The 25,964-nt window shown below is 31.5% G+C and overlaps 1 protein-coding gene across 3 annotated transcripts; it reads right to left on the bottom strand.

Moving 5' to 3' along the window:
• Nucleotides 1-139: 139 nt before the first annotated feature.
• Nucleotides 140-25,468, bottom strand: LOC127710088 (uncharacterized). 3 transcript variants are annotated; one of them, XR_007985927.1, is made up of 6 exons: nucleotides 24,844-25,467; nucleotides 21,854-21,928; nucleotides 14,861-15,043; nucleotides 9,899-10,025; nucleotides 5,641-5,814; nucleotides 140-491 (listed from the first exon to the last, which is right to left on the bottom strand). XR_007985927.1 is itself a non-coding variant. In XM_052215836.1 (5 exons), exons 1-5 carry the CDS (start codon nucleotides 25,314-25,316, stop codon nucleotides 288-290), a joined length of 1,161 nt encoding a protein of 386 aa, XP_052071796.1. In that variant the 5' UTR covers nucleotides 25,317-25,458; the 3' UTR covers nucleotides 140-287. The 3 variants fall into 3 exon arrangements, 1 of the variants encoding a protein (XP_052071796.1); XR_007985928.1 differs by lacking the exon at nucleotides 21,854-21,928 and having other exon boundaries at nucleotides 14,857-15,043; nucleotides 24,844-25,468; XM_052215836.1 differs by lacking the exon at nucleotides 21,854-21,928 and having other exon boundaries at nucleotides 24,844-25,458.
• Nucleotides 25,469-25,964: the final 496 nt, after the last annotated feature.

Here is a 25,964-nt window from a genome sequence, read left to right as displayed (position 1 = left end):
AAAAATAAGATGATTTGACTTAATGTTAGTACCAACAAACTGATACAGACCTAAAAAGTATGTATCTGGCTTTCCCAACTATGAGTCCCAAACTGATGAAGGTTATTACAGACTTTTCATGTATACTGAAATATGTATAAACTTTTTATACTTTAATCATAATATAATTTCAAATGTACAAAATACGTTATATGCGTAAGAATATAAACATTCTTATATGTACATATATACAAATTTCTTTGCAATTTACATTATCCGAACATAATATATACATGTTTTTTTTTATATCAAAAGAAAAAGTAACGTTCAAAGTCTCCCTTCTGACTACATCCCAACCAAAATAGTAGGTCTAATAACTGTCTCCTATCATCTGCTACCATAATATTATATGATCTGGTGTACTGTATAAACGATTTAAAGTTGTCAGTGTTTTTATTTATTAGCCAAGCTTCATAGTGTTCCAAATCAGCCTCCAGTAACATGAAAATGACCTGAAAGTAACATAATGTAAAAGAAATAATTAGAGACTACATTAGAATATTGATATTGGAAAAAAAAATAATCCCTTACTTTGGTGATGAGTGTGTTAAGTTATCTACAAGTTTTCTTATCCTGCATCATATGTCCAATTGTGCAAATATAACCAAATAAACCATTGGACACTATTCAATTCAAAATATAACCATGAATTAATGTGTGGGACAAAAGAAAACGACTGAAGTATCAAAATGCACATAAATATTGAAAGAAAATAATCTATGATGAATAACCTAAATGATTAGTTTTGATTAACAACACATATCATAATTTTTTTCCATGTTTATTATATATATCTGTTCTACTTTTGTTTTCTATATTTTGTTTATATTGGTAGATAAAAATGAATGTAAAAAAAAATAAACTTCATTGATACTGGTATTTTGTATTCATTGAAATTAAAGAGACTATGGAATATGGAATGTTTTATCGATGTTAAATTTAAAGAGAAAATATTGAAACTCATAACTATAAATTCAAACAGTATAATTGACTCTTTCAATGTTTTCAGAAAATAAGGAGATAAAAAAAGTTGATTTCATGAATATTTAATTTGTATTTTATTTTTCCCAGATACAGATTTAGTTTAATTGAAAATGTTGCTTTATAAAGTCCTGCTGAAACACAGACAGGCATTTCATTCAGATTAAAAAAAAAAAAAAACCCTAGCAATATATAACTCAAAACTTAAGGCAAAATTTGTAATCTATTGAATGTCAGTAAAAGCATATAGGTAAAACTTCACGATCTTTGTTTGGATCATTCATTCTTTCTGTGTCAAGCTAAGTAGTTAATCCAAATCTTTTGAAAACAAAGCAAATAACATGTGATATACATTTTGTGTGTCCGAAAAGCTTTTCTGGATTTACCTTTATCAGGCAAGAAATCTCGTTTTAAACTTTGAATTGATCAAATCAATCACATGTAACAATTACACGGTGAAAATTAAAAAGATATTTTGTAACAATTACAAGGTGAAAATTAAAAAGATATTCTGTACGGTATTTGAATACTCTCTCCTGTAGAAAAAGTATTGTTCTAATGGACCTTGGTAACTAGCACAAAACTTTTCATCCATTGTTTTAAGTTGGTCATTTGAGATCTAACGCACAGATCCATATTCTTACTTATATGGATCATTTAAAAAAATGTCGAATTTTAAAATTTTAAAATTGAAAAAAATAAATAGTCATAGACTGTTATCACAGAGATATGTCTCGCCTTTTTTGTAATTTTGATAATGCAAATGTTGAAATTAAAATAGCAATACTTTAACATGTAAGTTATGCAAATCTTCAAAGTCAATGAACCATGACTGAAGGTACATGGCTAAACAATCTCCATGGAAATGAAATGTGCCAATGCTAATACAACTGCATACCAAATACCATTAACTTATCATAAGTCTTTCCCTTTAAACAAACCTAAACATAAACATTAACTTGTAAACTATGTAAAAAATTCAAAGTCAATGAACCATGATGAAGGGGTGGGGCTATATAATCTCAATGGAAATGAGACTTGCAAATGCCAATAAATTTGCATACCAAATATCATTGACTTAACATTAGCAGTTCATCTTAAACTGATTTTATCACAAACTAATACATGTTAACCAAGCAAAAGTTTCAAAGTCAATAGAACATTACTGAGGGGGCTGGACCATATATTCTCTATGGAAATGAGATGTACTAATGCTTATACAGCTGCATACCAATTAACATTGGCCTACCACTAATGGTTCCCCTTGAACTGACCTAATCACAAACTAATACATGTAAACTAAGCAAAAGTTTCAAAGTCAATAGACCATGACTGAGGGGGCCGAACCAATTAATCTCCATGGAAATGAGATATGCCAATGCTTATACAACTGCATACCAAATATCATTGACCTACTACTAGTAGTTCCACATAAACTGACCTAATCACAAACTAATACTTGAAAACTAAGCAAAAGTTTCAAAGTCAATAGACAATGACTGAGGGGGCGGGGCCAAATAATCTCCATGGAAATCAGATATGCCAATGCTTATACAACTACATAACAAATATCATTAACTTACCACTAGTGGTTCCCCATAAGCTGACCTAATCACAAACTAATACATGTAAACTAAGCAAAGTTTCAAAGTCAATAGATCATAACTGAAGGGGCGGGGCCAAATAATCTCTATGGTAATGAGATGTGCCAATGCTAATACAACTGCATACCAAATATCATTGACCTACCAATATCAGTTCACCATAAACTAGACCTAATCACAAACTAATACATTGTTGATGCATCCGCCGCGGGAAACAGCATACCTATGTCTCACTTATTGACTCTGTCAAGGCGAGACAAAAACCATCCACTTTATAATCAAATCAAAACAGACAATATTTTAGGGGTAACATATAACAAATGCAATCTTAATAATGGGATACTGGATTATAATGAGGCATTTTTTGATAAGTGGTGCAATATTTTGTCTCTCTTGTTAATGGTTTGGATAAAATCTTAAGCTTGTTTTTTCAAGGCCAATAAGATGGTTTTCAAGAACAAACTTATATTCTTTCTCTGTATTGATAGATTGCTTGTCAATTTTCCATGTTGAACTGAAAAATACCTCTAAAAATTGGTTTTCAAAGTTTATAAAAATAACTACCATGAATGTATTAAATGCCTTAGATGCAATTCATAATGTTCAGTATTTTAATTTTTTTTTTGATAAACCAAGTATTTTCCACGCATATTGTTTTACTTTTGTCTTTTGTTTTTTTAACAGGAACGTATATTAGCGATATATCACCTTATTAAGTTCTATCCTGTTACCCATTTTGTCTCTCCTGTTACCGATAGCAGTATTGTATTTTGTGTACTAAATTTTCTTTAAGAAAGATAAAGAATTTGTTATCCCAGTCTTTGGTTTTCTATGTTGTGTTTTGTATGCAGTTTTGTCTTTTCGTAGGTTTTTTTTTTTGCCATGTAATTTTATTTGGGTTTGAATGACCCTTGGGTATCATTCGCCTCTCTTTTATGAATGCTGTCATGAAATAACTACTCCTTGTTATGAAGTGATTATATTTTTCTTCAGTAGTTTTGGTTTCCAACACGTAACTACAATTTTTAGAAGTATAATATTGTTGTCATTAATAAATTTGCATAGACAGGATAAAAGGGTACGCATTTATTTTTCTCACTAAATGTATTAAACTTTCTTTTCTCTACTTATTTATGCAAGAAACTTACTGTGTTCAATTTTCAAGATGCTTTGTGCTTTAGAAATCATCACTTTATAGTTCGACATTCATAGGGAGAAACTATTTAACCATGTTAACCGTTGATCTAAATATAATATATATCAGTAACAGGAAAGACATCAAAATATATCTTAGTTGTGTTTACTATAATAAAAAATAATTGATGTTTAGATTCATAAATCTTACAAACTTTCATTTAAACACCTGCAAATGCATTTTCCATCTACAATTTTTTTTTCAAACATAGGTGTACTGAAAATTCAACATTTACAAAAAAATGACCATATATAATGTATAATGTATCCAGGGTTTTAGCTAGGATTTTGAGGGCTTTAGTCACTTTTGCGCGGGTTGAAAATCAATCTTATTTTGGGTAGCAGCACGGGACCTAGGATGTATATTACTATCTATACATCTTTGTCAGACTTTGAAGCACTTAGGCATACTAGGCAGTTACTGCATTATTTGACTGATGTGGCACTTTAATACGAAGATTAGGATATAAGATCTAGAAATCTAGTTCACAATTTCACTTCAGTTATTTTGGGATCCATTTCTTGTTAAACCAGGAATCACAGCATAAATGAACTTGTAAGAACTATTTCACTGCATTATTCATACTCATTATCCTTTAAAATGTTTTAAAGCGATATTTAGAATTAATTCTATAAAGTTGGAACGAAGGATTTGTACAAATCCTTAATGGAACAATTCTAATAACTTTAAATTGTAAATTTATCATGAATAGATCACGTTTACTTTCGATTTCCAAATGAAATGAAAACGGGAAGTGACAAGTGGATAATAAATTCACAATGAATCCGGATTCATCTACGGATTGGTTCGTGTTTAAAAAAGGCAGGAAATTATCATTTTTTTTAATTAAATTTGATAAATAAGAACTATATTTGTCTCTCTTGTTTAGTTTGATACTTAATTATTTAGTATTTTACGTTTTAGTGGCTTTAAATTCATAATAATACTTTCGCGCATGCGCAGTTCATTGTAAAGGAAGCACCTGTTTGACTCGTGAAAACATTTCTGAATGTTATGAATAAAGTTCTATCTTTTTAATCGAAATTGTCGAAAGTTTTTAATTAAAGGTTATATCAAATATGACGAAAATACGTTCATTTGACGAAACTACGACAAGCGAACTACAAATTGTGATAGTTTGATAAATATTGAAATTAAAATGCGAACTGTCCGAGGGAAAACTCAAATGACGAAACTAAGACAAACGAACTGCAAATTGTGCTCGTTTGATAAATATTGAAATTGAAATGCCGACTGACTGATTTTACTGGGGAAAATAATTATGATGATCAATTGTGAGGTTGATAAATAATTAACGGATTAGTGACCCATCCGATGGCGATAAGCGGATTATCTGTAATCACAACTTCAAGTAACACCTGTTGTAAATGTTATTTAGCGGAGGGTCATAAACTTGTCAGAAACAATAAGACAGGTAGAATTATAGTATTTTCATGCGAAAATATTTTTACTCTTTCCAAATTTAAGTGACGAAATTGATTTGGAATACTTTCGTCATTTTGAAAACTGGTTCGTAAATGACGAAAATGACGAGCGCTAGCAAAATCACTGATGTATCACACAGTTGTCCAGCATTGTCGTAGATGTTTGTGATTGTTCATTAAGTTGAGTTTTAGTTTTCACCCTCAATAATATGCCATTTATGTGTATATAAATTTGGTCTTTGTACGTAATGCATCAGTTGTTTTTCACAAAGGTTAAGTGCTTCAAGATACAAAAAACAATAACAGAAAATAGTTCAAAAATACAACATGTAGAAACAAACATTGATTTACATAACATATGGAATTTTAAAGTTACCTCAGTCCTCATACAAACAACTGCAAGAGTACTTGGAGCAAATGTTGAGTTCCAAATGTCAGACATTAGTTGGAGCCCTATCGGTTCTAGTATACATTTGTCCAAATATCCCTCTATCCAAGGAGTAGCTGAATCCTTGTCACCATCTGTCTGACTTAAACCATTGTTTTTAACCTTAATAAAACAGTAAAAAGTTCAGGTTGATTACACAAATGGGGCATTTCAAGGAGTTTTTATTAGGTAATTACAAAGCTTATTACTGTATTTTTTAATATAACATCACAGGGGTGTAGCTAGGGCAACATGATGTGTACTCAATGCCGGAGGAGGAAGTCATACGGCAGGGGGTTTGGGGGCTTCTTAAGGCCCCCAGAAGCTCTGGGATAAATGGTGCAAAATCCTGCATTCTTGCAATTTCCTGGGACTTAAAATGACCTCACCGAAATCTTATTTTCATGAGTAACAAGTCAACTTATGAATTTCAAAAAAAATATTAATCAGAGACAAACAAACAAATACTGTTGGCTTAGAAATTTAGTTTTTCTAATGTGTATCGGGTTGAGCTTGATTGAATTGAATCAAAAATAAAATTTGTTGCTAGTTAGTTAAGTTTAAAAAGGGTGGTAAAGGTGGGGGGACTTGTATGGAAAAAAAAGTTTAATGCAAAGAAAGAATAACCATTTGCATGATAAACAATGTACGATAACGAATGCATATCATAGGTTGGAAACATTTAACTGGCCAGTATATATATATATATATATATATATACGTTTGAAGTCCCGAAATCTACAAGGAAAAGGATAAAATTATTTGTGATTTTTTTTTATTAGCTTGTCTTCCAAAACGAGAGTCTTTTAATTTTACCAAGCATGGAAAACAAGCACTTTAAATCTTGAAGCACGTATAATTAAATTGGGGGAACACGTTGAACGAGGCACCGTCTTGCACGACTGAACGTAAAATAAAATAAACAGCTGCGCCATGAGCGCATGATACTCCCGTCGTCTTGTGTGTGAATTTTTATGCAATAAGCATAAATAGTTTCTGACATCATCGTGACATGCGAAAACCCCCCTTTTTTTTTTTACAAAAAACTCAATATCTCTAAAATAAAATTTTGAATCAAAACCAAAAAGTATACAGATCTTTAGATTAATATAACTAAGAAGTGTGTAAAATTTTAAGCAATAATCATAAATCGTTTTTGAGATACAGCGCGACATGTGAAAAACCCCCCTTTTAAAAAAAAAAAAAATCAATATCTCAAAAATAAAATTTTGAATCAAAACCAAAAAGTATACAGATCTTTACATTAATATAACTAAGAAGTGTTTAAAATTTTAAGCAATAATCATAAACTGTTTTTGAGATACGGCGCGACATGTGAAAAACCCCTCCCCCTTTTTTTACAAAATACTCAATAACTCAAAAATAAAATTTTGAATCATCACCAAAAAGTATACAGATCTTAAGGTTAATATAACTAAGAACTATGTAAAGTTTTAAGCAATAATCATAAACTGTTTTTGAGATACGGCGCGACATGTGAAAAACCCCTCCCCCTTTTTTAACAAAATACTAAATATCTCTAAAATAAAATTTGGAATCATCACCAAAAAGTATACAGATCTTAAGATTAATATAACTAAGAAGTGTGTAAAGTTTTAAGCAATAATCATAAATTGTTTTTGAGATACGGCGCTACATGTGAAAAAAAACACACACCTGTTTTAGTTACGAAGTCCTGTAACTCAAAAAGTTTTAATCTTATTTTCACCAAAAAGTATACAGATCGTTTGACCATCATAAGAAACAACTATGTTTAGTTTCATGAAATTTGGATAAGTCATTCTCAAGTTACGGTGCGACAGACAGACAGACGGACAGAAGGACAGACAGACAGACAGACAGACAGACTGACAGACGGACGGACGCTGGACATTTGTATACCATAATACGTCCCGTCAAAAATTTTACGGGCGTATAAAAAGTCAAAACATGTAGATCGTCAAATAAAAAAACGACTCACACATTGTACGAAAATTACCCTTTACCACCCCCCCTAAACTTTAAGTTTGACTGGACTGTTTAAAAAAAAATCTGTTATGACAACGTATGTAAAAGAGAAGCAAAGGATATCAAAGGGCCTTTCAAACTCATAAGTCGAAAATAAACTGACAACGCCATGGTTAAAAAAGAAAAAGACAAACAGACAAACAACGTTAACAGTACACAAAACACAACATAGAATTCTAAAGACTGAGCAACACAAACCCCACCAAAAACTGGGGGTGATCTCAGGTGCTCCGGATGGGTAAGTAGATCCTGCTCCATGTGTGTAATTAAGACTATACATACCTCACAGGAAAGTAAAAAGAATGGATCGTTGTCCATGGTCTCTTTCGAAAATCATATCTTATTTCATTAATTATTTGAAATCTTCAGAAAAGATGTCAGGACTGGGTTAGGAGGCATAGAGTTTAATGACACCCTGAGGACTGAGCCATTCTAATTTTTTGCATCAGCAACATAATTATGATGCTGCTTCCGTAAATAAATGAGTAGTTTCAGGAACAGCATATAGCTACAAAGTGATTATTAACATGTTTGTTCAATTCTTTTTGATTTAGTTTATTACTTTAGTTTAAATCTTACTAGATTTGCCATATTTTTTTTTGGTCAAATTTTCGATGTGAATGCAACTGCGTTTTTGCGTACGGTTTGCTATCCGCTTGCATCCATTCTAATATGATGACCTATATATCGTCAACCAGTATAATCACAATATATCTATTTTTAGCCCAGACGCATAGATACACAAAATTCTGTTCTGCGTTATGCCCATCTTATTTATACGACCAGGTAAACTCAATTTTTGACAGTAAATCCCACATTTTACGTAGGCCAAGCTTCGCATACAATGAAGTTATCTCTATTCTGATGAAAAATAAACACATCGGTCCATTTCAGTTACTATTCCGATGTAAAATGTCATAAAATGAAAATTCCGTGAAATGATGTTTTCATCTTTGGCAACTAAACAAGGTGACGTCATATGTATGCTTCTGGCGTCAAATGTTAACGGGGCGTTTTAAGGCTTTTTGTATGCCTCAGAATGTAATAAAATAACAAAAAAAGAACAAATTTAGGTGAAGAATGTGAGTTTTTTCATTTATAGTTGAATAATATCATATCGTAAATATTATTATATGTGGGGTAAAACAGAACAGCCAAAACGCTGCATCGTGTGTATAGGGCTTTCATGGTTGACAAAATTACAGAATTTGTCCTATTAGAATCGAAATAATAATTTCAGACTATCTAATTTCAAAGCAGCTGTCAATTGCACAGTGCTTGTCTCAAGAAAAATTTTAATTAAAGGACAACCCTTAAGATATCTTCTTTTAGTAAACTTTTTATGCTGATATTTTTCTCTCATTGTTTTAATACATTTACAACAGATTCCTTCTTATCTTATGCATCTATTCACAACTTCTCTAGACTCAGCACAAATTAAGAGCTTAACAGACATGTACATGTTTCCATTTGTCCTGCCTTGAAAACTGTATAATAATCTCTGAATGTTTAATTTGGTTAACTTATTTGGCGGCATTGTGTCCAAGGTTATGGTTGTCTTTTTGATATTGTTTTACATCTAACCCCCTTGTTTTATTAATTTTGTATTTACATTGTGTCCTAGATCGAATTTATTCATTTAGTGTATGTTCACTTGTTTTTGTTAATATGTCTTTGGATTGAGTTAAGCCATTTCAATTGATATTTATAGTGTAACTTTCTATGTTGTGATGTTACACTATTGTTTCAGGTAGGGTGAAGGTTGGCGCCTATTAAAATGTTTAAACCCGCTGCATTTGTTTGCACTCGCCTAAGTCAAGAACCTGATGTTTAGTGGTTGTAGTTTGTTGATGTGGTTCATAAATGTGTCTCGTTTCGCGTTTTTTTTTTATATAGATTAGACTGTTGGTTTTCCTGTTTGAATGGTTTTACACTAGTCATTTTTGGGGCCCTTTATAGCTTGCTGTTCGGTGTGAGCCAAGGCTCTGTGTTGAAGGCTGTACTTTGACCTATAATGGTTTACTTTTACAAATTGTGACTTGGATGGAGAGTTATATCTCATTGGCACTCATACCACATCTTCTTATATCTATTGTGTTGTTTGGTTAACTGCCTCAGTGACATTTACCCAACATCTCTTCATGTTCATTTACATATCTAAAATTAACATTGTACAAACCTCTACCAACAACATCAATAAATGAGGTGATCCAGCTTTAGTTTCATGCTGATAAAATCTTACATCAGATATATAACCAACAGTTTTATTTCTTATTTTTAAACATTTTTTGCTAGCTTCCCCAACTCTGAAATGAAAAAGTCAACATGTTATTTAATTAGAATATTTGCAAATGAGAAAGCTAAAACAATATACATGTGTAACATGATATACTAGTATGTTAAATTGGAAAAATTGATATCCTTAATGGAGATCTTGATAAATCTTACTTAGTTGACATTCATTAAATACATGTAGCACAGTTTAAGGAGTAAAATCAGACAGGGTAATATGTCAAAGAAAAAGAAAATAAATGACAAAAATAACCAAAAGACATCTGGAGGGTGACAAACAATCTTGAACAATAATCAGTTGCCTATACAATATTTTAAGTAATTAATTGTTTCTAGTCTATAACCTCTGGATGTTAAGCAAGCAACAATCACTCAATTTAGTCTCTAATATAAAGTTCTGAGCAGAATGTGTTTCAGTATCATTCATCAATAAAATGCTTCGCTGGGCGCAGCTTGATACGACTGCAGAGGTCAAACCCTGAACAGTTGGGGCAAGTATGGACACAACATTCAAGCTTGATACAGCTCTGAATTTGGATTGTGATTAAATATTTGACACAGCATAGGTTTCTGACACAGAAAGAATGTGGTCAAAGAACTTGATTTTTTTTAATTTACCTATTATGGTCCAATGTCCAAAATCAAAATACATGGTTAGATTCAGCATATCAAAGAACCCCATATATATAATTTCTGTTGAAATCAAACAAAGTTTAATTTTGGACCCCAACTTGGACAAACTTGAAAACTGGGCCCATAATCAAAAATCTAAACACATGTTTAGATTCAGCATATCATAGAACCCCAAGAATTCAATTTTTGTTAAAATTAAACTAAGTTTAATTTTGGACCCTTTGGACCTTAATGTAGACCAATTTAAAAAACAGGACCCAAAATTAAAAATCTAAATACACGGTTAGATTTGGAATATCAAAGAACCCCAATAATTCAATTTTTGATGAAATCAAACAAAGTTTAATTTTGGACCCTTTTGACCTCAATATGAACCAATTTGATAGCGGGGCCCACAAATAAAAAATCTAAATACATGGTTAGATTCAGCATATCAAAGAACCCCATATATTCAATTTTTGTTGAAATAAAAAAAAGTTTAATTTTGGACCCCAACTTGGACAAACTTGAAAACTGGGCCCATAATCAAAAATCTAAACACATGTTTAGATTCAGCATATCAAAGAACCCCAAGAATTCAATTTTTGTTAAAATTAAACTAAGTTTAATTAAACTAAGTTTAATTTTGGACCCTTTGGACCTTAATGTAGACCAATTTAAAAAACGGGACCCAAAATTAAAAATCAAAAAACACGGTTAGATTTGGCATATCAAAGAACCCCAATAATTCAATTTTTGATGAAATCAAACAAAGTTTAATTTTGGACCCTTTTGACCTCAATTTGAACCAATTTGATAACGGGCCCACAAATAAAAAATCTAAATACATGGTTAGATTCAGCATATCAAAGAACCCCATATATTCAATTTATGTTGAAATCAAACAAAGTTTAATTTTGGACCCTAATTTGGACCAACTTGAAAACTGGGCCAAAAATCTAAAATCTAATTACATGTTTAGATTCATCATATCAAAGAACCCTATATATTCAATTTTTGTTGAAATCAAACAAAGTTTAATTTTGGACCCCAACTTGGACAAACTTGAATTCTGGGCCCATAATCAAAAATCTAAACACATGTTTAGATTCAGCATATCAAAGAACCCCAAGAATTCAATTTTTGTTAAAATCAAACTAAGTTTAATTTTGGACCCTTTGGACCTTAATGTAGACCAATTTAAAAAACAGGACCCAAAATTAAAAATCTAAATACACGGTTAGATTTGGCATATCAAAGAACCCCAATAATTCAATTTTTGATGAAATCAAACAAAGTTTAATTTTGGACCCTTTTGACCTCAATATGAACCAATTTGATAGCAGGGTCCACAAATAAAAAATCTAAATACATGGTTATATTCAGCATATCAAAGAACCCCATATATTCAATTTTTGTTGAAATCAAACAAAGTTTAATTTTGGACCCCAATTTGGACCAACTTGAAAACGAGGCCAAAAAAAATCAAAAATCTAAATACATAAAATTGAGAATGGAAATGGGGAATGTGTCAAAGAGACAACAACCCGACCATAGAACAGACAACAGCAGAAGGTCACCAACAGGTCTTCAATGCAGCGAGAAATTCCCGCACCCGGAGGTGTCCTTCAGCTGGCCCCTAAACAAATATATATACTAGTTCAGTGATAATGAACGCCATACTAAACTCCAAATTGTACACAAGAAACTAAAATTAAAAATAATACAAGACTAACAAAGGCTAGAGGCTCCTGACTTGGGACAGGCGCAAAAATGCGGCGGGGTTAAACATGTTTATGAGATCTCAACCCTCCCCCTATACCTCTAGCCAATGTAGAAAAGTAAACGCATAACAATACGCACATTAAAATTCAGTTCAAGAGAAGTCCGAGTCTGATGTCAGAAGATGTAACCAAAGAAAATAAACAAAATGACAATAATACATAAATAACAACAGACTACTAGCAGTTAACTGACATGCCAGCTCCAGACTTCAATTAAACTGATTGAAAGATTATGCCTTCATCATATGAATATCAGGCACAATCCTTCCCGTTAGGGGTTTAGTATCATACCATCATAACATATATGAGAAGAACATAACCCGTGTCATGCCAACAACTGGTTTTTTAATAAATGTGTTAAGTGCAATATTAACGCCAAAATATGCAATCTTTAATGACCTGACAACAGTATCGTAACTATATCCCTTCTTAATAAGTCTATTTAAAGGTTTTGTTAGCTTCAGAGGTGAATACTGACATTTTTGTGCTTTATAAAGAATATTTCCATAAAAAATTGGATGTGAAATACCTGAACGTATAAGCAGTCTGCATGTTGAGCTATATTAACGAATGATGTCCTTATACCGATGATAAAATTTAGTAAATGTTTTGCCTAGTTTGTGATATCGAAAACCCTGGTGTAATAATTGTTTAGATTCAGCATAACAAAGAACCCCATATATTCAATTTTTGTTAAAATCAAACAAAGTTTAATTTTGGACCCTTTGGACCTTAATGTAGACCGATTTGAAAACTGGACCCAAAATTAAAAATCTAAATGCACGGTTAGATTCGGCATGACAAATAAATAAATGTGGTCAAAGATTTTACAAATCTAATGCACCATACTGTGCAATTAAAGATTACTTCTTGAAATTTTTCAATATTTGAAATTTGAAAAAAAATAATATTTGAAGAATAATTCTTTTTAATTTCTGAAATCTGAAATGAGAAAAAATTTACCCCCCACAATTTCTTTTTACCCCCCCCCCCCCCCTTTTTTCCCCAAAAAAATTCTTTCCCTCAAGATATAGACATAATCTCAATTCAAATTTCCAATGGAGTTTGCAACCATAATTACCCATTTAAATTTACCATAGTCCTTAATATATTTTATAATAGAATTTAAAATATAGTGTCAAATCTTTCATATGGATTTTTTTGTAAAAAAAAAGATGCAATATTTGCAGATATTTTTACTGGTCTTACTTTTTAAATATGCATTTCTTTAAACATAATTTAAAAACAGTGTAAGGGAAGTAACCAAAACGTTGTATTTGGATTACCTCCCTTACACTGTTTTAAATTATCTTAATTGTTCATTAACCATTACTTTATACATAATTTAAAAGCAGTGTAAGGGAGATAATTTCAATGATGTATTTGATTTATCTCCCTTACACTGCTTTAAATTATGTTTTGTACTAAAGTATTTGTCTATTAACCAGGACAACCTTGTTTTTCCCCCTTTTTTGCCCCTAATTCCTAAACAGTTTGAGCCATAACCCCCCAAAGCAAATCCTAACCATCCCTTTGTGGTATGGAAACTTGTAGTATAATTTCAGAGAGATCCATACACTGTTCCACAGTTGTGCTTATTTTTGGCCCCTTTTTTGCCCCTAATTCCTTAACTGTTGGTACCATAACCCCCAAAATCAATCCCCACCTTCCTTTTGTGGTATTGAACCTTATGGTAAAATTTCAAAGAGATCCATTCACTTAAACTAAAGTTAGAGTGCGAAAACCAATGTGTCTTCGGACGACGACGCCCGACTACGACGACGCCCGACGACGACGACGCCGACTCAAACGTCATACCAATATATGACTGCAAAATTTTTGCGGTCGTATAAAAAGACACTCATCTCAAGTTGAGTTGACATTGAGTTATGCAGAGGAGAGTGGCCATTCTCTTTCTTTTTTCTTTCAGTTAAACAATCTATATTTCAATTTCCCATGTGATCACAAAAAGAAGTAAATGCCAAACATTACGGAATAACTTAAAGTTCATTAAATATTCTTTGCAAACTGCATAAACACACCATTTAATTATTATATAACGGTCAAGGTATATATAAAGCTGATTTGTTAAAAAATATATATCATATGTATTTAAATTTTTTTTTCAATTTGCCAATTATTTTTTTGTACGTGTATCTAATAATTTACTTTAATCATTCCATTTTTATCAAAATTAGAAACTTTTTATAGGATCCAGTCACATAATTATAATAATTAATAATATTCACTTTTTCTTAAAACATTTATTATGATCATAAAGTTCAAAGGATTTCAAACTCCATTTTGTAGTCAATGACGTGTAAAATATTTGAATTGGCTACATTGTTTTTGATGAAAATGTGTTTGGAACAGATTAAGGTAAAACTTAAAACAAAAGTAACTAAAAACAAGCTTAGGGTAATTCAAACATTGTTCTAAAATACAGTACCTACTCTGGATTGAGAAAACATATCTGTGCAAACTTGAGGAATATTTGCGTGAACACACTTTCTTGTAAAATTTCTTGATCAGAATATTTTCCAGGTGGAACTGGACAGGGATTTATCAACTTTTCAAGGATTTCTTTCATACCAGAAACAAACAGAAATACTTTGTGATACCAGTGTTCAAACAGTCTACAAAATAATATATCATTATATATAATTAATGACAAAGTTCCTGTAAATAAAAGCAAAAAATATAATATGTGTGTTTAGGGTTTTCTTCCTAAAAATGATGTCAGTAGGTTGGATTTTCTTTAGGTCAGAATCAAGAAAATATTGTAATTTCACCTATCTAGAAAATTTCCGTTCTGGTATTTTCCACCAAAACCTCCGCCATTTTGAATTGCCAATAAACAAAAAGTTACGCTGTTTAAAATGTTGCTAATAGATTTGTCATGTACATTGATAATATAAGCTAACAGTTGCAACAGCTGATAAGTTGATGAAAACCTTTTGCTGAAATTCTCATAAAAGCTTTAGGATCAGTGCTCAAAATTAGGAATATGTGGGGAAACATTACTTACATGTACATACTAATTTTTGTCCTTGGTGACTTTCATCACATCAAAACAAGGATCCTTTTACATGTCTTTGCCCAATTTTTTGTTACAAATGTTCATGTCCACAAAACAATATTAATTGCTATTAGTCTAGGTTAAGAAACCATTTTTAAAATTCATAAATCTCATTGGATCCCAACAGACAATGGTTTGCAAAGGCTATAAGTATGATTGTGCATTTGCATTTATTTTTTGCTGTTCAAGCTTGACAAGCTGTAGCTATGTCAGTAGTGTGAATGTTGGAAAGTGTACTGGTACATTGTACATCATGCAGGTGTGTTGGTTTTTATCTTTTTTTATTATTCTGCTCATTGTTGAAGGCAGTACAGTCTCCAGTTATTGTTCACACCATTGTTCTTAGGACTTTATGAATGATTGTAATTGTCTCATTGGTAATCACACCACTTCTCCAATTCCCCTTATTTTTTTAAATGTACAGGTAGCTATAGGGAAGACAAAAACCCAAACTACAACAAGTTACAGATATGGTAGGTCTACAAAAACTCTCAAACTTTCCACTCCCAAGTACATCGAACCCAAGCATGTTTGGCTTCAACAAAATTTTTACAACAATTATTGAAACAAACACAAATGAGCTTTCCCACTGAGTACAAACAAGAGCCCAAGACATCCTAGGCCTATATCAAAAAGAGATTCAGTGATCATTTACAAATTCAATATAAAAGATATACATGTACATGTCTTGTAAACATGGTAAAAGGAAGATTACTATTTTAATTTAATCTAAAAATAAGAAGATGTGGTATGATTACCAATGAGACAACTCTCCACCAGAGACCAAATGATATAGAAGTTAATAGTTCACTTGCTTGAGACTTATAATAAAGTGTATAACATGAACATGTAATTTGAGAAAAGTATTGGTCCTGCAACTTTAAGATATAAATTTATCTAGACACTAGGTTGGGTAATATACATGTACATTATACATGTCCCCCGTAGGGTGTTTATTTAGAAATATTATTGAATAGCAAGTTAATTTTTCAAGTCACTAATGCACAACCACTTCATTAAAATGTGTTTATTTCTTTTAATGTTTGGATTGATTCATCCAAAGTTGAGAAATAAACAAAGTATAAATCCTATAATGTGCAAAACTTGTATTATACCAATACAGAATTATTGGAGAATATTAAAGAAAGTTAATTTTTTATCCTCTGAAAATGAGTTTCAGTATTTATCTGCATAAAATGTATGCATTTTGTAGCACTAATACTAAATTTTCAGCCAAAAAAATGTATTATTGAATTGGTAAACATTTATCCAACTTGTTACATCTTATCTGCATGGTGTAAAAAATAATAAAATTCCAGCTAAAATATAAGCATGAAATTAATTGTTTACAACACTTGATCAATTTGGGTGCGAAACTTGGCTGTCTATAAAAAGACAATTCGAACCATTTAAGAAGACACCTCGGACTGTCAGTAAGTCAACTTGGACCGTCTTATAAGTCAACTCGATCAGTCTATAATTCCAACTCGGACAAAGTATAAAAGATGAGCTTTAACTACATGTATATAAATGATTTTATATATAATATAATGAGTGTCTTTGACAAAAGAAAAGAAGTCGGTCTACAATGCCAAAAATAAAGCTAGAGAGTTTTGACTACATACTAAAATGACAAAAAATAACCAACTCGGCCCATCTAATTCAAGATAACAACTATTAGACTCTTACTATTTGTATTGACATCATGCATCTGTCTATTATTAAAGATTGAATGACGCCATGAAGATTTATTTGTATTTCTTTTGTCTGAAAGCTGTATGAGTAAATAACTTTTGTAATATTTGGTAAGTTTCTTATTTTTGTTTGTTAAATATTATATACAATGTACATGTGTAGTTATATATTGTATCCTCAATTATTTTAAAGATATGAAAGTACCATTGTTATTAGTCCAAGCATATTCCTTTTTTAAAATGAAATAATAACTTTAAATAATAATTAATAATAATACATGTAATATAGACATACATATCTTTATTTCACCAAAGAAATAATTTCAAGTCATGTACAGGTAACATAAGTAACAAGTATGTCATTTACATAAGAAACATATGATTTGACTTCTAGATAAACTAAAGACATATATACTATGGGAAAGTTATCTCATAAAGTTTCTACTTTAAAAGCGCTCCAGTTAAACAGTATGATTCATCTCATAAACAATTATCAAGATCATCGCTTTCTAGTAAGTTTTGTTTTACTTAAGAAATATTGTCAGTCTACATGTACATGCTTCAAATTGTCGAAAGAAATCGTTAATCTAAAAAAAAAAAAAAAATGTGGATAGTGGACACAGATGATGCCCCCGCTTGCATATCATATAGTTATAAAGGGACATAACTGAAGAACGGTAAAAGTGACACTACCCAAATTTGAACTTGATCTGAGTTTTGTGGTAATAAGCATTGTGTGTAAGTCTCATAACATTTGGTTGAGGCTAACTTAAGTAGAGAACAGAAACTAAAAATTCAGCAATTTTTCTATTTGTAAACACGCATAACTCTAGAATGGTTGTGTATAAGTTTTATAACATTTGGTTGAGACAAACTAAAGTTAGAGAACGGAAACGAAAAATTCAGCAATTTTTATGTTTATAAACCGACATAACTCAAGAATGGTAAAAGAGTCGCCACCAAATTTCGTACCTAATCTGTATTATGTAGTAATAATCATTGTGTATAAGTTTCATAACATTTGGTTGAGGCAAACTAAAGTTAGAAAACGGAAACAAAAAATTTGTACTTGATCTTAGTTTTGTGGTAATGAATATTGTGTATAGGTTTCATAATGTTTGGTTGGGGCAAACTTAAGTTACAGAATGGAAACTAAAAATTTTGCAATCTTTAGATTTATAAAAGGGCATAACTCAATAATGGTTAAAGTGACACTACCCAAATTCAACTTGATCTGTGTTTTATCAGTGGAAGTCAAAATTAAACATTGCATTGTATGAAGCATTGATTGTAGTTGATTCAACTACAATGAATAATCATGGACAAAGGAAGATAACTCCAATTTTAAAAATTACTGGATATTTAAGAAAATAAAAATTTTGCAATTTTTCCATTTATAAAGGGGCATAACTCTAGAACGGTTAAAGTGACGCCACCAAAATTCAAACTTGATCTGTTTTTTGTGGTAATAAGCATTGTGTATAAGTTTCATAACATTTGGTTGAGGCAAACTTAGGTAAGAGAACGGAAACTAAAAATTTTGCAATTTTTCCATTTATAAAGGGGCATAACTCTAGAACTGTTAAAGTGACACCACCAAAATTCAAATTTGATCTGTGTTTTGTGGTAATAAGCATTGTGTATAAGTTTCATAACATTTGGTTGAGGCAAACTTAAGTTATAGAACGGAGACTAAAAATTTTGCAATTTTTCCATTTATAAAGGGGTATAACTCTAGAACGGTTAAAGTGACGCCACCAAAATTCAAACTTGATCTGTGTTTTGTGGTAATTATCATTGTGTATAAGTTTCATAACATTTGGTTGAGGCAAACTCAAGTTAGAGAATAGAAACCAATTTTGGGACGTACGTACAGACGGACAAAGGTAAAACTTAATGCTCCCACCGCTACGTCGGGGGCATAAAAAAGAGAGAAAATCCATTGCTAAATGATAACAAACAAAAAGATGTGTACAATGCCACAAAAAGATAGAAATGTGAAAAACCGGACTACCAAATATTTTACCAGCCTAAATCTCTTGCTACCAAGAAAGTATTGCAAATAAATAAAAATGAGAGGAAACTGAAAAAAATGCAATGAAAGGGGTACATGTATATATTAAAACGAAAAGTAGGAAAGAGAAATGGTTAATTCAATATTTAGTGTTTTTTAAACAAATCTGTAGAAAAAAGCTTGACGGATTGAAAAATTCTTTGGAAGAATGTCAACATCATCTCCTAGTTCACATTGATGTCACGTCATGCTCACTGGTACCAACATCGTGCTCAACATCAATGTGAACACCAAGCTATTCATACCTTTTGAAAAAATCGGTCTTTATGACATGTTATATATAAGCTTGTGTAATTGGATAATCACTTTCTTGATCATTCAATTAGAATAATTAAATTTATATTATTGATTTATAACTTAGATTTAATATATTTAATTATGGCTGTAGGTAAAATGAATTGAGACTATAAGAAACAAATATACCATCTGTACCTAGATCTGATGTAATTTTTAATTGTAGCAATCATATCATTAAGTTTTCTAGTAATTTAATGTACACACATTCTTATCTTGGTCTCGTTTTAAACAAGCATTTAGACTATAACATCCAGTGTTCTCCCCAGGAATTTTGGATAGCATCACATTTGGCGTAAAAAAAAATTGTATTTATTTTTCAATGTCATTTGTTGCGTCGCGGCGATGCTCTCTTTCTTTTAAGTTATGTTGATTTTTTTCAATTCATAACTGAGAATACAATTAAAGTATAACTGTTCTTTTAGTTTATTTCTTTAATATTCATTTATAGTTACAGAATTATATTTTTCTTGTTAGAAACTACCAACTAAAAATCTAGTACAAAAGAGAACTTCTTTTATATCAAAAAGGAAAAGAAAGTATCATACATGTCATATAGTAATACAATTTCAATTAAAAACTATTCTGTTTATCATGTTTATGAAATTCATTATTTCCTGGGACTCAATGTATCAGTCCCAGTTGTTTCAAACAGATATATGTTTTTAACATTGTTATCTGTATCTGTATGAATACGTTGTCGATACCAATACTTGCTTTAATACAACGGTTAAACTACTTTAATCAGTAAATTAATTGAAACAATGCGTTTACATAGAAATAAATACATTTTGCAAGGAGATCTAACAAATAGTCTGTAAATTCATGTGGAATGAGTAGCTTTCCCTATTGGGATCATTATTATTCTGTCAGCTGTGCCGTTTCTGCGTCTGTAGTTATTACCGTAAAAATGCGGATTTTGATCATAGCTGGTCCGCTTCCGATCCGTAATTAGTACAAATATATCAAAAATCAGATCTTTATTAATTAAATACAGCCTACCATCAATCTTTAACATTTTAGATGAACCACCTCCAAAATTAAAATGGAAGAACTCTATCAGGAAAGAGATTGACACCTTCTGGGTTGAACATGTGATTACCATGTCTGTCTACTACAAGAGTATTTCATTTATTTCTACATCCAATTTTAAAACTGGTCATCTACACAATGCTCTAGCAAGTGTCCAGACTTCTGCAAAAGACATCCAGCGTCTCCCCATCAAACTTAGACTCCTTACTGGTACATACATTCTCCAATGTAATAGAGCAGCTTTCAATCAAGTTGACATCAACCCAACATGTCTCTTATGCGAGGAGGACGCTGAAACATTAGACCATTTCATTCATTCATGTCCTGCTTTAGCTTCTGCTAGAAACTATCACCTGCTTGAACTTTCAAATATTATCAATAAAAGCGAGCTCTGTCAGAAATGTAGAACATTAGAAAAACTAGAAATTAATACACAATTAATATTGGATGCTAGTGCCTTGCTCTGTAACTGTCAATGTAAATGTGGATGTACAGATTTTCTTTATCTCATAGAATACATAAGTAGAAAACTTTGCTTTGCTTTGCACATTAGACGTAATACAATATTATTAACATTGCCGGTGAATAAAAAGAAAGGATTGCTTGCAACCACTCAGTCAAAGGCGTGAATATTTAAAATCTAAATTATCTTTTGTTTTAGATTTTAATAGTTTAATAAACATTTAGTGGGTGTTAAATACACCATATCCTACTCTGTAACCAGAGGTGTGCCTTTGAAAGGCAGGATCTTCATACAAGACAAGACAAGACAATGGCGGTCGAAGAAAAATTTACGAAAATAAACAATGTTTGAGAAGCGAATTGGATGAATATATCACGATTTTACTGTAATAAATAGATGAAACATTACCTAAAGGCAATTTTCATCACGTTCTAATGAAGCAAAGGCTGTTACTGCATGGTTATACATTTTAGGTTAAAATAATAATAATACATAAAGAATTCAACAAATAAATAAAACAGATTTAGCCTAGACTTTTTTTGGTTAAATTAAAGATTTTTAACAAATTGATAAAGGTAGGCAGGTAAGTAGGACTTTAAATTCACATAAAAAAAATATTTTGATTATGTTTTGCAAATTCAGCAACATGTAAATGATACTGCCATGAAAAATATAACATTTAATCATTTATAACATGTATAATCATTTAAATACATGTAGTTCAAATCCTCTTTTTATACATGTAATTTTTCTGAGTTGTCATTATAAATGGTCTGAGATTGACTTTATAGATGGTTATAGTTGACTTACATTTGTATTTGTCAGTCCCAGTTGACTCATTTCGAGTTGTCTCTGGGCCAAGTTGTCCCACATTCAGAGATTTACCTGATGATAAGCATGATAAGTAATGGAAGTACTATACAAAAAATATAGAGTTGTGGTTAAAGCACATTATTAATTTTCACTTGTTATGTGATATGTTTTATTTACATTATTTTCCATGTTGTATACAATGTATGTCATGTGTGATGTATACTTGGATTACACATTGTCATATTATATATGTGCTTTATCCAATAAACATAAGTTAAGCCCTTTTCAACTGATTGTTATAGTTTGTTCTTATGTTGTGCTGTTACACCACTGTCCCAGGTTGGGGAGGGTTGTGCGCTCACAAACATGTTTAACTCGCTACATTCTTTATGTGCCTGTCCCTAGTCAGGAGCCTGTAGTTCAGTGATTGTCGTTGGTTCATACCTGTCATATTTGTTTTTTGTAAATTGTTTTGTTATGAATTAGGCCATTAGTTTTCTCAGTTGAATTATTTCATATTTTTCATGTCGGGGCCTTTTTATAGCCAACTATACGGTATGGGTTTTTCTCATTGCTGAGGGTTGTTCGGTTGCCTATACTATAATTGCTTGAATCCATTTCATTTGAACTTTGGTGGATATTTCTCTCATTGGCAATTATACATGTATCATATCTCTTTATTTTTATAATTATAAAATACTTGATTTGATATGTCAACATTTAATTTTTAAGGTTATCATTACCAAAAGAGGACAGTTTATCAGTTTTCAGACCTAGATCTACATAAATTGCTTAGCCGAACGCAGCTGGATACCACCGCAGAGGTCCAACCCTGAACAGTTGGGGCAAAAATGGACACAATATTCATGCTTGATACAAGTCTGAATTTGGATTGTAATTAAATATTTGACACATAATAGGTTTCTGACACAGAATAACTGTAGTCAAAGAACTTAGAATTGGTTATATGATTTGAATTTATATTCAATTTTTTGCTTTTGTGCAATACACTATGCTGTTGCGAATTGACCTTCTCCCCAAAAACATTTTTTTTTACCCCCCCCCCCCCCCCTTTTTTCAAAAAAAAAAAATATTTGAAGAAATTTTCTTTTTGATTTCTGAAATCTTCAGGAAAAAAAATTTGTCCCCATCCCCCCACCACCAATTTTTTTTACCCCCCCCCCCTCCCCCAATTTTTAAAAAAATTTCCCTCCCCCCCTTTTTCCAAAAAAAAAATTATTTCCCTCAAGATATGGTCATAATCTCAATTCAAATTTCCAATGGAGTTTGCAACCACAATTACCCATTTAAATACATCATAAAAGTCTTAAAATAGAAAATGACAAACATTATCATGGCTAAAATTAATTTACCTTAATCAGCATTTTTAAAATAATTAAAATAGTTAACTTCTAAAAAATAAATTGACAGCTAATCACCTCAAGACAATACAACATTTCTTTATACATAATTTAAAAGCAGTGTAAGGGAGGTAATTCAAACACAACATTGAATTACCTCCCTTACACTGTAATTTGTATTTAAGTTATTGTCCATTAACCAGGACACCCTTGTTTTTTCTCACTTTTTTGCCCCTAATTCTTAAACGGTTTGAGCCAAAACCCGGTAACAAGACATTTCGGCACCCAGGTCTGAAGACATTTTGGCATCTGTTTTGGACAATTCGGCACCTCATTTTTCTCTCTACATATATAAAGAAAAATAAAAGAATTGTTACAGTAATAGTATAATCCTAGATCAGACTGCTCATGCTGCTATGCTAAAGGAATGTGCCAGTGTGTATGGACATGATGGACCACCACCAAAGTGACTTTGTTAGAACTTATAGTGCTGCCTGTATATATGTTATATGTTATACATGTTATATTTATAGTATTTTAAATATTTCATTACTATCATATGTTCACCTTTTATGCAAATCTAATGCTGCTAATGCATCTATAAACTGTTGAATATAATTATAATAAATATTAATAAAATAAATATTATAAGTATGCTACATGTGTTTTATTGATTTAGAATACTTTCGGAATAGAACTATGCATAAATTAAAACTGGTACATGAATGGTGAAATTTTTAAAATCAATTTTCATGCATCAAGAAAAAGAATACACACAAATAAGACAGCTACCAAAATGACTATGCTGCAATACAGTCTTCACAAATAAACCACTTCATAAAATACTTCTTCGAAGATACCATATACAATAATGTCATAGATAGTGCAGGAATCAAAATGGTAATTTGTAAAAACAGTCGAAAATAATTGCTATATTAACACTAAAGTTGCAAATTGAGTTCATGCCCACATACATGTACCTACAATGTAGATATCAGTGCCAGGTAACTTTAATTTTTGGTTCATATATTTTGATCAAGAATTTAATAATTGATTTTATCTTTATGAGGTGCGGATTTGTCTATGTTAGGTGCCGATTTGTCTGGAGGACGAAGTGTCTTTCTCAGGTGCCGATTTGACCGGATGCCGATTTGTAGGATGCCGATTTGTCTGGGTGCCGAACTGTCTAGAATTCCCAAAACCCCCAAAGCCAATCCTAATCATCCCATTGTGGTATGGAAACTTGTGGTATAATTTCAGAGAGATCCATACACCGTTCCACAAGTTATTGTCTGGAAACTAGAAAAATGCTTATTTGGGCCCCTAATTCCTAATTATATATGTAAACTGTTAGGACTATAACCCCCAAAATCAATCCCAACCTTCCTTTTGTGGTTATAAACTTTGTGTTTAAATTTCATAGATTTCTATTTTACTATGTTTACATTTACTTAAGTTATTGTATGGAAACCAAATGTCTTCGGACGAGGTGACAACGATGACAATTATGTGATACCAATTTACGACTGCAAAATTATTTGTAATCATATAATAAAAAGTAAGAGTATGGGTGTTGAACAACATGAAATTTGATTGCAGCCTTAAAACTGGAATACAATGTATTACCTATTATTTAATCTGTCGGTTAATATTAAAGTTGGAAGATTGTCATTCCCTCTCCACCTCGTTTTTTCATAGAAGTCAGATAATGTTTTGTTAATTGTACAGATAATCATTAACGATTCTTGTTCTATTTCCACTTCTTGTAACATTAATGCTATTGGTAAGGTTGACTTCTTATTCCAATTGACACAAGGTAATGAAAAGCTAAGAAGGTCCCCGGTGAATTTTTTGAGTGAATCAATAGTGGTGGGAAAGTCTCCAGAACCTTTAGATCCTTTCTGTAAAATTTTAAGATTTTTAATCAAATTATCCATAGATATAGGTTTCATCGAGAAGAAAACTCCAACATCGTTCAATTTTCCCTCTGACAGCTCTGTCAATTTCGGCCTTTTAAGTCTTTTACAGTGAGAAAACATTTCAATGTCTGAGTTGAAACTTGATTCTTCGTCGCTAATGGTTCGTTTATATGTTGCCATTATAGCTGTCAATGATTATGGTTAGTACTTTAGCCTACTGTACACAACCCGACTGGAAACATCCACAGGGTCGACGAATAAAATGAAAACATCCGGTTGTTACTGTAGCGCCATCTATTGGTTTTCAAATGTAAGTTCTCGGAATAAATCGGTCAAAAATTCCGGAAAATGAACATCAAATAACATGTTAAATGACCTAAATATAGAAACATGTCATTCAGGTAATCACCATGACATTCCAAACATGTCCAAATTTACAATAAAAAGTTTAGAGAAAAGGTCTGTTACCTGTTACCTGTTACCATAGATATAATAGCCATTATATATCTATGCTGTTACCTAGTCTTTATCTTCCTCCTCTAGCAGGAGCTTCGCTTCTAAAGCGTACTTATTTGCACCCTAACTCTTACACACGGAGCACTCTAAAAGTTGGCTTACAGTTTATGTACATACACTTAAAGTTAATAAAGCACCAACTTATTTACAGCATGCGGACTAATCCATCACCATATAAACGAAATTAACTAGCCATTCACAATCTTTATTTTCTGCAGACGAATAACTCCTACCCACGGATCAACGTTTACTGTTCCAACACTTTCATCTTTATCATTAAATCTAAAAGCTTTCGACTCCTCTACAGTTAAG

The sequence above is a fragment of the Mytilus californianus genome, unplaced genomic scaffold (genome assembly GCF_021869535.1).
Source record: "Mytilus californianus isolate M0D057914Y unplaced genomic scaffold, xbMytCali1.0.p SCAF_7, whole genome shotgun sequence".
Classification (NCBI taxonomy): domain Eukaryota; kingdom Metazoa; phylum Mollusca; class Bivalvia; order Mytilida; family Mytilidae; genus Mytilus; species Mytilus californianus.
Note: the sequence above shows the minus strand (reverse complement) of the source record. Positions and strands in the feature narration are given on the sequence as shown.

Bases quoted from the DNA above. Each gene is read 5' to 3' on its own strand.
- LOC127710088 (XM_052215836.1), bottom strand. From the start codon at position 25,316: ATGGCAACATATAAACGAACCATTAGCGACGAAGAATCAAGTTTCAAC. The intron at 5,815-9,898 runs GTTTGTACAATG...TGTTTTATTAAG, and splicing joins TATTGATGTTGTTGGTAGAG to GTTAAAAACAATGGTTTAAG. The intron at 492-5,640 runs GTAACTTTAAAA...TGTTACTTTCAG, and splicing joins TTGTTTGTATGAGGACTGAG to GTCATTTTCATGTTACTGGA.